This window comes from Ochlerotatus camptorhynchus, unplaced genomic scaffold (genome assembly GCF_037179485.1).
Source record: "Ochlerotatus camptorhynchus isolate MF236.1 unplaced genomic scaffold, CSIRO-AGI_Acam_v1.1 ptg000621l, whole genome shotgun sequence".
Classification (NCBI taxonomy): Eukaryota; Metazoa; Arthropoda; class Insecta; order Diptera; family Culicidae; genus Ochlerotatus; species Ochlerotatus camptorhynchus.
In genome coordinates this window covers 887,891-902,219 of record NW_027041100.1, presented here as the reverse complement: position 1 = coordinate 902,219, position 14,329 = coordinate 887,891, and the positions used below count along the sequence as shown (strand labels likewise).

Genomic DNA, 14,329 nt, shown 5'->3' with positions numbered 1-14,329 from the left:
CGTGTACAATTTAAATGCTCCCTCATTTCACATCCGTTGAACCATTCTGAACGGCCATCCCGTTGTGGTTATATCACATCATTGCTAATAATGTATATATCTATATCTTTTCCGGTACCATGGAGTCAACAAAGTAAAACTGAAAGAAGAGCACATGCGATACGACAATAGAGTGATGCTCGTTAAGAAAATACCCGGAGACACTGTCTATCTTCCGCATTGGTGCTACGGTTTTATAAGAAGCAACTAGGAACTCAAGATCATCATACAAAGATAATGGACGTCGAAATATTATTGCTTATTGGGTGAGTGTAATTGTCAACTCCCTGTTGTTAACATCTCGTGTAAAAAGGGCGGGCTCTTCTCGACACTCATTAGGGTATCCTTCTGTCCTTCTGACGGCTCGTTTTTTGACCAATTGTATGATCATGTGGCTGGAAGGAGATTCTCTACCATCCCGTGGAGGCGTATAGGTGAATTTACCTGTCGATCCACCAAACCCGTTTTTGGCCCTTTATACAGTGACATGTTGAAGGCAATCAGAAGTTATTAAACTTGATAAAGTCAAACAGTGATGGGGCGCCCACTGCTATCGGACGTAGTTTCCGTACTACAATGAGTGGTAGACAATTATCATACATCATACATCAACGGCAAGTACACAAAAGTAAGTACACTCAACTCTCCACAACTCGATGTCCACTAACTTGATGCTCTATATCTCGATTAGGGTTGATGCATATATTATGTCACGCTCTAAGGGGGAGCGGGGGTTTAAGATTTTGTGACAAGCAATGCATTAGGTATAGAAAAACTTCACGATAGGGGGGAGGGGGTAATTTTTTGCTCGATTTAGCGTGACATAATTAATGCATTGGCCCTTAGTGACCTTTCTTTATGTCGACGGTTATGTTGGTCCCTTCAAATGGTCTAATAGGCTCTTCTTGTTCTATTTCTCGATCCGTCAATATATCGATGGTCCCTTCAATATGTAGAGTTGACTGTAGAACCATAGTAAAAAATAATTTCATGACTACTGTGATAGCGATTTTGTATGAGATTGTTTATCTATAACTCAATAATTCTATAACACGATGATCCCTTCAATATCGAGTTGTAGAGAGTTCATTTTATTCTAAGTCCTCGGCAAAATTTGAAGTCTTCGCCCCACAGCTCTTAAACGGCTTCAAATTGGGTATTGATTAGTCTCTCAAAATTTTAACTCATTTGGGAAGAAACTGGCTTGGCACAAACCATTTGAAGATTATAGGGAAATTACTATGGGAAAACCAAACTAAATATCCGCTCTAAAAACCCCTTACAATACTTTTCGATGATGAGTTTTGCTGTATGTTTATCGTATTTTGCTTTGCAGTTTACCGTAAACATACAATCAATGTTACAAGGATCTATTTCTTTCCTGGGTTTAATATATATATATGTATGCTATCATTCCTGGTAAATTGCTTCAAGGAAGTATTTTCTTAACGATACCATGCGATTATTAAGAATAACTTCAACAACCTACACACCCCTGATGTGCGCTATACCCTTCAATTTAATTCTAATTCGTTTTCCAGAGCTTAAAAAATTTCTTACCAAGAAAATCAATGATCCAGAAGAATTTAACAACGTCCAGCAATTCAAACTAACCGCAAGCAAAATGGAATCAAGATAAACTGCTGCTGCCGGTTCTGAACGCCGTTTAACGAAATCAATCAGAGCGTTGATTCTTTTCCTTGGGAGCTAATCGCTCCCACGAGAGCTACATTCCAGTCAAACGGAATTGACCTTTTCGTTCTGTACCCTCACTATACGATGATAATTAAAAGCACCATACGTTCAAGAAAACCCTACACACATGCGAACGAATGATTTATTTGGTCCATTCAACTGCAGTTATGCTGCTCCCTTTCTTTCGATCTGCGCTTCCCATGAATCACTTTTCTCATCTCGACGACGGGCATTAGATTCTTAACGGATGTTCGTTCCGTCCACCAGCTACGTGTTGCGCTCGGCCAGCATCATCCTTCTTCATTGGCTTCCAAAGTAGGTAGACTTTTTTTTCTAGTCGTCCCCTTCCCCCTCATCGCCAGAGAATCATCAAAACGATATGCAGGGGGAAATTCTCGAAAATCCCGAGAATGAAGTTCACGGGAAGTGGGTAAAAGTATCACTGCTTTTGGCGCTCGTTGTCACGACCACTTTGCTTCTCTGGAGCTATGCCACAGTTTTTGAAGGTCATCTCTGCTATGCGCACTCTTCTCGGGGAAGTCATAGTCAATGGATGATGATGATACCATTCCACTGCTTCTGCTACGACAACGACGACGGGTGACTACCTATAGAGTAGATCCGCCAAGAATACAGCTATAATACTTCTACAGAACCGGTCGGTCGTTCCCGTGTGTTTCAATCGGTGTGGGCTTCCAGACGGGCTGACTCTTGGTTCATACAGTTGCTAGCCAGCCAGCCAGCCAGCCACATTGCCCATGTCCGCCGTCGTCTGACTGGTGCACTGTTGATAGGTAGGGGTCCATGAGAAAATGCAGAAAGAGAAAGAAAGGCAGTGCTGTCACCGTCGCCACCGCCAACGTGAGCGAGAGCGATAATGTGTCTCGTCCGTTTCGTCGTCGTCGTCGTCTCGACTGTGTGTCTTTTCCCTATATCTGTTCCGTAGGAAAGGTTCTCCTCACCCCCTTCCTCGCGGTTGTAGGGTGCACTTTTCGGTGAACACACGGGGGGAGTTGGAAAGCGGTAAGGAGACAATTCCAACGCTACTGTGTGGATGGAGATTTTTCTCCCAGGCTTGAAAGACTGAGGATTGTTGTCACTTCATTCGGTGGGATTTCTTCGGCACGGTTGAAGAAGGAGTGTCAGTAAACATGGGGGAAGCATGTGTTTTTCTGTTTTTGTTTTGATCTTAGCAATTCAAACAATGTGTGCGCTATACGTTTTCGTTTTTTTTTTTTGTTTCATGTGGAATAAAATGTTCTGAGTCTTGAACTTCAAGGTCAATGTTCAAGGATTTTTTGGGGAATTTCATTATCACCCTCGTTGTCTCGTCAGCACCCCAAGCAGCACACTTCCTTTACGAAAATTTGCAACAATTGGGTTGTTTAACTTCGAAAAAATATACCGATTTTTTATGAAAAAAAAGTGTGAATTTAAAATTCAGCTTATTTATGAAGTTGATCGCCCCTCGGGTGCAGCGGCGAGTTCGGAGGGTTTTTGTCCTTGGGTACCACTTGCACGTTGTTGGCGGTATACCGTTCCTGAACCAACAGCACGGAAAAACCATAGAGCTAACTCTAAGACCAGAAGGTCCCGAAGAAACGTGCTCAACTTTTTGGCGCAGCTTTTTTCGATCCCAAGCTAATCGATGCACCCCTCGCAACATAGGAAAATCCACGAACCCCTCATTTTATCTGTCAAACTTTCATAGCGAACCAAAGCAAACATAGTGTAGTACTGGAATTTCGACTAGAATGGGGTACGTTAATCGATTTGCTTGGGACCAATAGGGTAGTATAGGGTAGTATAGGGTCCCTTTCAAACTGTATTATTATTTTTGTACGGTCCTTATATTTGAAATGACGTTTCACATTCATCTAGTGATGGCCGATTTTCATTCGAATAATCTATAAATCGATTAACGAACCGAAAAGTAAAATATTTGTAATCGGTTATACCATGCAAATATAAGCATTAACTTCTCCAGAGGATCATCACCGATCGTTTCAAATATGTGCTGCACTCTCATTGGTGGAAAAATGACAGCACAGTGAACAAAAAATAATCGATTAGTTGTTAATCGAGTAATTAAAAAGTGGGACATCTCTGAATTTGTTGTGATTTTTTTGAAAAAAAAAATGCGCCAAATTTCATCTCTACCCCGAGGGGAAACAAAACCACACAATTGCTTTGCACACGGGGGGTATTCATTGGATGAAAGGGACCGCGAGCGAAAGAGGACACTCAAATAGAAAGTTTTTCTTCCGACAGTTTCATCTTAGTATTCATCTTTGCGTAAACTCTTGATCTGGGAGCTGTTTGAAATCCGCCTTGACGTAACTTTCATATTTCAATAAATCTGCGTGAGAATAATTTCGATTATGCGCGAGCAAAATTTTGTAAATCTTGCCCCTTGCTTCGACGCCATTTTGACAACTGAATGGAAAATGGCAAAAGCAAAATAGAGGAAACCAAGAGCAAATTGTCATTACGTCGAATGTAACAAAGGTAAACAAAGTCGAGCTATCAGTGTCAATCGATGCTCCTGCTATTACACTATATACTGTCCGAATATAGGATCACATCCCACTTTTAAATTTATTTACCAGTCGAATTGCTTTTTGACGTAATCACCTTCCGATCAAAATAGTTTTCGATGTTACTTAAGTCACCCGATTTCTATGGAGATGCCGTTTTCCTTAAGTAACAGCACTGAGAAACCCGTGAAAAGTGTACTTTCGTCGTTTCGCTTTCTCATTATTAAAGTGAATAAATCGAACTGTTTGTTGCTAAGATGATTTCGGTGGTCCTAAAATGATGAATGGGCTGCACGTAAGGAGACGTAATTGATCATTCTCCCGAATATCCTGGTAAATACACTTTGACTTAAGTAACAATAGGGGCCACCAAACGACGTATAATAACTTTTGACTCAAAAACCAGTATTTCTTAGCATGAAAGCTAGCGATTTGCCTTTGTATGATTAAAACCCGGCTAAATATGTTAAACATTGCTATCACTATGAGATTATATGAGTTTAATTGGAAATAGGAATAAGTTTTCGGTCATCAAAACAAAACTTTATTTTTCTCGGATCGGTGTGAATGTTACTTACGACATAATGAAAATTTGCTCTTGAAACATTCCGTACGCACAAACCTAGAAAATGAGGGGTGTTCAAGTTTTTTAAATGCACGATTAAAAAAAATCCACAAATTTGAGTTGACCAATTTTTGACCGTTAAGTGGATAAGTCTATTAACGTCTCTTTAAACTGTTCCCCTACAAGAGGAGAATTTAGTTTATTCGAGATGGGTTTTAAACATCAGCTGTTTCATCATTGTGTCCCCCCTTAGGTCGGTCGTCCTCCCTCACACACCTTGGTCTTTAGGACCTTAAAGACTACCTCTTGTTGAATGAAGTGGCATGACTATACCAGTCATTTTCTTTCTAATGCCACTTCAACTTACTCATGCTTATATCGTACTTCCTAAAATCCGAAAAAGTTTAATAAACTTAAATATCTTATAATGACCTTGTTTTATATATTTTGAAAAATTAATTATATTAAAACTCATGGATACTTGAAAATTGACAAAAATCGTAGAACAACAACTTATGCTCCAACTTTTTACTTTTTACTAGTTCATTTTTTCGTGTATTTTTTTCTGGGTGCAAAAATTACAAAAGTTCTAAAATATAACCAAAAGCCGTTGTGCTAAGATTTTTGTAAATTTGTCCAAGGTATTCAATATTTTCAATTTTTTTTAAACTCTGCTGAAAACTTCGTAGCCAATTTCTTCGGCCAGATTCCTTGCGCGTGAGGTTGCAATTTCGCAATTTTCTCAATTTTCCTGGCCCTGAGAGTAGGAGCAAAGATCCAGTCCGTACACGGGAAAAATCCAATCTCCAAAATGAGAAAAATGACTCATGATTTCATTGACACAGCGTATTTTCATGTTATGAAAATACATCATGAATAATATTCATGATATCATGAGCAATTTTTGCGCAACGCAGCCAAGATTCCCAAAATCATGAATCATCCGAGTTGAAATCATGAGCTAATTCATGAATTTAATTTTAAGCTTTTAACCAAAAAATGTAAAAAATTAAATAAAGCGTCACACTGGATTCGAACCAAGAACATACATACTTCGACCACTAGACTATCAGTATTTGTATAAGATGGAAGGCAAAAGGCGAATAAGAGATCACAAGTAACAATTCAGTAACCATTTAGCATCCACTCTTATTTATGATAGTTTTATAACGGCAATGAACAATCCATTTAGTTTAAATATAGCATTTCAAAGTATAAAACATTCCTGCTTAGTAATTCAGCTTTTTGCTGATTTAAAAACCTTCTTTAGTCTGACAAGAAAGTCAAAAACTGTCTTGTTTTAAAAATAAATTTAAAACAGTTCTCAATCCCTCCTTAAAACTGTTCTGTAATTCAAGCATAAATGTCATTAGCAAGTGTTTGTTAATGTCTAGATAAAATACTACTCTGTTTACAAATTGAGCTTAAAAGATGGTTCCTCATAGTTAATAAAAGCCAAATTTATGACAAGGAAATCTCGGAGGGTAGACGAAGTAGGATGAAAAATTCAAGTCGATTTGAGCAAAATTTACTTCTTCAGAAGTACCAGCACAGCATCAACGACTGACCATCTGGCGGAGAAGAGCAAACTGAACGGGGCCCTCGAATTCATAATACATTGTCGAAATTTAAAAAACAAACCAGCCTTCTCCAGATCTTGCGAATAGATGACAACCGACAGCAAGCCACTGAAACTGTTAGTTAGCTGAGATTAACTGTTTTCCGATCCATAGCAGCGATTTTATTCGGCGAAAGAATCAACTCTTCGAACATTTCATTCAAGCGTACATCCCTGCATGGTTGGATGGTGCACTTCTGTACCATACGGAAGAAGGGGATCTTTTCCGGGAACGATTCCGCTTCCAGCTGTTCAAAATGCGAAATGTTGTGAAACAGTATCGCAAACTATCTGAGTAGCTGCTCCCAATCTATCGGGATAAAACCACCTGGAAGAACCCTGGAACCCACAGCGCCTTTTTTGAAAGATAAAGAAACTTTGACGTTTAACTTTTTGCAGGCAACTTTGCCTCCATAAAAGCTGCCATAAATCTGAACGGGTTAGGATCAAGCAAAATGGCTTTAGATAAATACAATTCAGCCTGCAAGTTTTCTTCATAAAAGCCATTTGTTCTATATGAATTTGTTAAGGATTTGTTGAAAGCAAAACAACTTTTTCACAAATGACCCATGAAAATCATCGGCGGTGGCATGTTGCAATTAGTTTGCTTGCTTTTTACAATCTTCGATTTTCAATCTATATTTCCTTAGATATAACTTTGTTTTGGTAAATTTAGCAATGAACAAATATTTAAATGCGAAAATAATACAAAAAAATCTCGGCCAAGCTCGATCTGAAGAATTTTTTTTTTCAATGTTAAATAATTAGTTAAATCGACGTTTTACGAGGGTGGACTCAATTTTTTCGATATTTTCACGTACATTTCACAATAAAATTTAATATGGCACTTAAAACTAGGCCACTTAATGAGAACTATTGTAATAAATTTGGATATTCAACAGGATTTTTATTCCATCAGTTTCTATTTTAATTATGTTGATAAGATCGGATTCATAAATCCTTTTCTATCTTGATTGATGCTTTCCTAGTGGATTCAGCATGCGGCAAGGGGAAATAGCTTGGAAAGGGTTTTTATTGTTGATAAATAGCTTTTATTTTAGTTTTCAAATGGTTCTCAATTCGCTCGTCCTAAAACCTTTTGCAGTAAATCAATCTTGAAGAGCTTCTAGAATACACCCATCAAGACCCTTCTCGAGGGTGGGCCAACTAGATATATTCTAGTCTTAATGAGTTTTTGGTGGATGCATTAATGACAAAATAGCCTTGACCAGGGTTTTATGAATGTTGTTTTATAGTGGCTTTGTAGTATTTCATAAAGCTTAAAATGTTACTTGGGATACCTATATAGTGCGGTTTATGAACACAGTTTGCCAAGTACGTGTAACGCTTGTAGCGGTCTTGCTTCCACTGCATTATAAAATCATGAATTTACATCACAAAATCGTGAATCATTGTTATGATTTCATGGGATGGCAAGTTTTTTTCATTTCATGTTTTTTTATTCATGAAAATGGAATCGGATTTGTTTCCGTGTATTAGAAATGAAAAAGAAAAAAAGGAGAATGAATGATCATATTTATTCAAACAAAGATAAGTTTAGCACCTACAGTGTATCGCAAAATTGAGCATGGAATGGATAATTTTTTGAAACACTGTGAACAGATGGATTTTATAAATCTTGGCTGGTGGTTGAACAACTATTTATTAATTTATCAATATAAATTGGACTTTATTGGCAGAGTCCAATAACCAAATAAGCCGCATACTATACCGATAATCGATAAATATTTGATGAACCACCAGCCACAAATTTTTAAGTTCTCGCACAGCTGTTGTTATAAAATTTAAAGACTGTGCGCCCAATTTTGATGTCTACTGTATGTAATTATAACACAGTGATGCCAACAATCAATACGAAACTAACGATTTTAAATTGGCTCACTACTTGTCCCAAGCAAATCGATTAACATACCCCATTCTAGTCGAAAGTCTAGTACTACACTATGTTTGTTTTGATTCGCTATGAAAGTTTGACAGATAAAATGAGGGGTTCGTGGATTTTCCTATGTTTCGAGGGGTGCATCGATTAGCTTGGGATCGAAGATAGTACCAGAGCTGAGCCAAAAAGTTGAGCTCGTTTCTTCGGGACCTTCTGGTCTTAGAGTTACCTATATGGTGATGCACCGTTCTCCTCCACATATTTTTTTTTTTTGTTGTTCTCCATATAGGGTGTCCCAGAATGTCTAAGCACGAGTTTGGAACACCGTTTGTGACAACGGAGACAATAACAACCGATGTTTACGTGCGTGATTGATTAACACTCCGAATACGATGCCTCCAAAAAGCGTGTAACGACAAGTTTGCAATGGCATAACTTAGCCATTTTTTGATGATTTTCAAACTTGTGGTATTTCTAGAATTCCTAGGGTTTGTAGATTATTCTGAGCGTAAAAATATTGAAATAAGGTCGGCTACTTTTTTTAAAAGCGAAAAAAGCTAATCCACGTTTTTCTAAAGGTGAGTTTATGGGTTTTGCAAGTGGCTTTTGGGCAATTCATAATTAGACAGAATACAGTCATGGTTCCTACATCCAGGAGACAACGAAACGGTCCTCCGGAAGATCTGAACTATCGGTAAAAGTGGTTCATCCACTAAACTGATCCTAGAGCTCCATAGTTTTTTTTTTCGAAAACCCGTGGAACGTGATATAAAAAATAATTTCGGATCGTGACATAATCATGGACTGAATGCCTATGAAACCGTCATTCGGAAGATTTGGAGCATCCGTAAAAGTAGTAAATCTATGAAACTGATCTTAGAGCTCAGCGGTTTTTTCGAAACTGTGGAAACAGGAACTATGATATAAGATAGAATTTAGGATAGTGGCATAATCATGAACCCGGATGGCCAAGGAACCATCCTCTAGAAGATCCGGAACATCCGAAAAATTGTCAACATAAATTATATCGTGACGGAAACATAGACCATACACATCATCTGTATTTTCTTGAATATCCGTAAAAGTGGTCAATCCATGAAACTGATCCTGAAGCTCATCAACGGTCCCATAGCCATCTGGATCCATTTTTAAGTTACGACCCAAAATTATTTCTTATATCACAGTTCAGTGTTAAAAAATGAACTGCAGAGCTCTAGGATCAGTTTCAAAGATTTACCAATTTATGATTGTTCTGGATATTTTGGAAGAACCGTCCCATGGGCATCCGGGTTCATGTTTATGTCACGATCCTAAATTCTATATTTTATCACAGTTCCAAGAGTTTTCGAAAAAAAACGCGATTTTTTACAGTTTCATGGATGAACTACTTTTACGGATCTTCCGGATCTGTCGGAGGATGGTGCAATGGCCATCCAAGTCGCTGTTTTTGTCACGACCCCAAATTCATTCATATATCTTAGTTCGAAATGTTTTCGAAAAAAAAACCCCGGGCCATAGAAGCGGTATCATAGATGGACCAAATTCTTTTGAAAAAACCGTGAAGCTCTAGGATTAGTTTTGTGGATTAACCATTTTTAAGGGTGCTCCAGATCTTGCGGAGGTCCGATTACCTTCTAGGTACATGTTTATGTTACAACCCACAATTAATTTATGCATGACAGTGTCAAGTATTTTCTAAAAACCGCAGAGCTCTAGGACCAGTTTCACAGATTGATTACTTTTACGGATGTTCCGAATCTTCCAGAGGACGGTTTGATGGTCATCAGGGTCCATGTTTATGTAACGACCCCAAATTATATCTTATATCACAGTCCCTAATGTTTAAAAAACACGGAGCTCTAGGATCAGTTTCGTGGATTGTCTACTTTTACGGATGTTCCGGATCTTCCGGAGGGCGGCCCCATGGCCATCAGGGTCCATGTTTATTTTACGACCCAAATTCTTTCTTATACCACAGTTCCTAATGTTTTCGAAAAAAAAACACGGAGCTCTAGGATCAGTTTCATGAACTGACCACTTTTACGGATGTTCCGGATCTTTCAAGGACCGTTTCGTTGTTTCTTGCATCCATATGTAGGAACCATGACTGTATTCTGGCTAATTATGAACATTTGTGTCCAATAATCTAAATTATAGATCTTAAGCCACTTGCAAAACCCATAAACACACCTTTAAAAAAAACGTGTTACGACTCTATTCAATTAAAAAAAATAGACAACCCTATTTTTAATATTTTTACAATCAAAATAATCTACAGACCCTAGGAATCTAAAGGTACCAGGCACCACACTTTTTGAAATTCATCTAGAAATGGCTAAGTTATGCCATTACAAACTTGCCGTTACACGCTTTTCGGAGGCTTCGTAGTCGGAGTGTTAAACAATAAGCGTCTGTTCCCCATGATCCGCAAACACGACGCCTCAGTATTTTTTTGGCCAGATTTGGCGTCGGTTCATTACTCCAAGGACACGGTAGCCTGGTACAAAGCCAACAAGGTCCAATTCGTACCCAAGGAGATGAATCCGCCAAACTGTCCCCAGGCCAGGTCAATCGAAACTTTTTGGGCCCTGACCAAAGCATATTTGCGGAAACATGTAAAGGCAGCGGATTCCGTTACAAAGTTTGCGAAAGACTGGAAAAAAGTATCCAAAATTGTTGGAAAGGCATCTGTGCTGAAGCTAATGAGTAGCGTGAGATCATAAATCCGCTCCTTGGCTTACGACTGATCAGATCTCGGATTTTCTACGTTTAACTGTAAGAGAATACTATAGAGAACATGAATAAGATATAAAATCGAATTTGCTGTAAACAGAGTTACGTTCCGGATGAATGTGTGCGTCTTAGTGGAATACCTGTATAAAGAGAGAGAGAGAAGGATTAGTAATTTCCATTTAATTCCACTACCTTATTTGCTTATCCTTGACAAATACGCGTATTTCATCTACAATGTGCAGACTTCTTCAGTGTCCTGTACTAATTCCTCGACTGCGTTACGTTATAGTATTTTTTTTAAATCGTGCTTAGACATTTTGGGACACCCTATAGAATGGAGCTTGTTGTTGTGAACTAAGGACAAACTGCAAAAAACATCAAACAACTATAACAAACTATAAATAAATCCAAATCTGAGGCGTACATAAACAACAACGTTAGACATTTATCATCAACGCCGTAGAAACCGTGACAGCTCTTCTAAACCTTACCGTCACAATAATTCCAGCTCTTTAAATATTAACCCTTTCTCAAGTCAACCCAATTTTCGAAACAATCAATTTCTAGATACATCGCCGGGGCCACACGTTCAGAACTACACAAGCTCGTAGAATCTGCTTACCCGACTTTGGTACACCCATCACGATTTTCGACTCGTCGAAAAGCTCGTGTTCCATTGTGATGCAATTTCCCAGCTTCACAAACATAGGAGACGACCGTGCTCCATACCCGCCTTGCAGCACCCAGCAGCATCTTGCAGTTAGATAGACACAGAGACTCGCCATTTTGTGTTCAATTACAACACACCAAGCCCCAGCGATATAGATGCTTTGACGTTGGATGCATTGCACCTTGGAGTGAGGTGTATATTTATTTACAATCTATATTGCATCCAATCCATCCATCCATCAGCTGCATCAGCTCACTCGCTGCTGCCATGGCAGCGGCGTCAGCAGTATTACTGCAGTTACCAAGAGAGCGGGGTTGGTTTTATGTGTACCTTCAAGTAGTGCTGTTGTATGCCGAGAGCCGCTTAGTAACAAACAGCGCACAGCAACCATGGATGGGGCCGATTCGAAAACTTTGAAGCTCCTTTTCGGAAATTTTATTCGCGCGACGAAAAACCTTCAATTTTCCACCCATGTCTGTCGGGCGGTGGGGTGGCAGATGTGGGGTCGTCCACATTAATGCGAGGAGCTCAACCCATGTCGGAGAGGTACTTGGGTGGCTTTTGCCGTTTTATAGTGGCATACTGAGAAGCAGCACATATCTACGTTACACACATTTAGGTATACTGATGGATGAATATGGCAACGGGTTTTAAGGCCGTGCGTGCACACATGTGTACGGCGAAGCGGGTGAGAGTAATCCATCAAAGTTGTAAATAAAACCACAGAAAAAAAATTTAGCTCAGCTCGATCTTGGTTTGCGATGGTCATATTTTTTGTTTGCCTGTATGGTGCAGTGGAGGTCGTACATTTCTCCACACGCGAAACTGCCACACCCAAACCGAGGTCGTAAATTTCCGACAACTGCCAGAATTTATATGACATCCTAACGCTACGACAACAATACCTATTTCGAGATAAGTGTTGCATAACCAATTCTGAAAACAAAAAACTTGTCTCTTCTTTCCTTTCAGCGCTCAAAAAGCACCTGGTGGCGGAACTGGAGGTACTGGCGCTAGCAACGCAGGTACCAGTGGCTACAACAGTCCTTGGCAATGGACTACTATCACCGCCTCCGGAGAATGACATTATGGGGCTCGTAAAGAGCCCGCTGTTGCTGGATCCCAATCACAGGCAGCTCCTCAGAGTCAACAGCACCATCAAGCCAATAGTAATAACACCAATAATCAAAACAATGCTACCCAGCAACAGCAGCAATCGGTGAATCAATCACAACAGCAACAGCAGCAACTCCAACAGGCTCAGTTCCAAGCATTTGGAAGTCTGTCGAATTTGCAACAGCAACAACTTCAACAACAACAACAACAGCAACAGCAGCATCAATCATCCATCCATCATCAACAGCAACAGCAGCAACAACAACAACAACTCCAGCAACAGCAACAGGCGGCTCAACAACAAGCCCTAGCTGCAGCATCTCATCATCATCAACAACAGCAGCAGCAGCAGCAGCAACAGCAACAACAACAGCAGCATCAACAGCAAAATCAACAGCAGCAACAGAACCATCACAATGTTCCTTCCCATCACCATGCGCACCACCATTTGACGGCGCAGAATAGCATGATGGCGGCGGCCGCAGCTGCAGCGGCTGGCCAGCGGAATCCATTCGGGTTCGATTTTAGTAATTTCCAGAATTCCTACTAGGCGGCGGAGTAACGTGAAGTAAGTGACAGTACAGGTTGAGTGGTAAATAGGCTTAAGGAAAATTGTTGCACGACTGAAGAGATGGCTGATCTGACAGGGAACATGATCGTGAAACGGCTAGCAACTTCTGTTGCCCAAATGGACATACATATGAGTCAAATATTCTGAGTATTAATAACTCTCCCCTATTACAACTTTCACCGGGGTCATCCTTGGGGTCTCAATATAATCTAACTTGTTTCAGCAGAAGCTGCAATTGCCTGTATCTTTGTTTCGGAACGACTGCAATTACCCTGCACCCGATTTACAATTTATATCCATGCCTGATACCGAAAACGCTGACAGCAACTAGCAAAAAAATATGCAGATTCCAAGTTTTTGATATTTTCCAAAAATTTTAACTCTTTCGTTTATTAAAACATAACTTTTCTTCAACTGCAATGCAAATCCGTTTTAGAAGCAATAATTCTAATTTGATTACCTGCAAATTCTATGAAGTAAAGCAAATTTATTTGCTCCATCAATTTTCCGATTCCGAACAAAAACAGAATGAGATTTCGATTCGTCACCCCATTTTTCCCTGGCTTCTCTGAACCATTGGACAGATGAAAAGTTGTTATTTTATTGTATTACAGACACTTTAACGCTCTTGGGGCATTCGTGACTTGTCTGGGGGTGGGATTTGAACTCGTGACTTTGGCGTGAGAGGTATAGAATCTAACCACTACGCCGGGGTCGCCAAGTTCTTGATTAATCCTGCTACCCGAGCATGGTTATTTTTGACAGACAAGAAGTTAGATTTTGACAATCGTGGCTGACGTGGAAAATAACTATCGAAATGTCACTTTTTATCCATGAGTTAAAACTCGGCAACTTCTTCTTCTTATTTTAAAAGTCCCACCGAGG

At 39.5% G+C, this 14,329-nt stretch overlaps 1 protein-coding gene across 1 annotated transcript in view; it reads left to right on the top strand.

Annotated features, from left to right (window-relative positions):
• Nucleotides 1–13,997, top strand: part of LOC135714136 (uncharacterized) — a 54,500-nt gene extending 40,503 nt beyond the window's left edge. Inside the window, exon 2 of the mRNA XM_065237413.1 lies at nucleotides 12,730–13,997. Within this exon, the coding sequence (XP_065093485.1) occupies nucleotides 12,730–12,841 (112 nt within the window). The 3' untranslated portion in view covers nucleotides 12,842–13,997. The remainder of the gene's footprint in view (nucleotides 1–12,729) is intronic.
• Nucleotides 13,998–14,329: the final 332 nt, after the last annotated feature.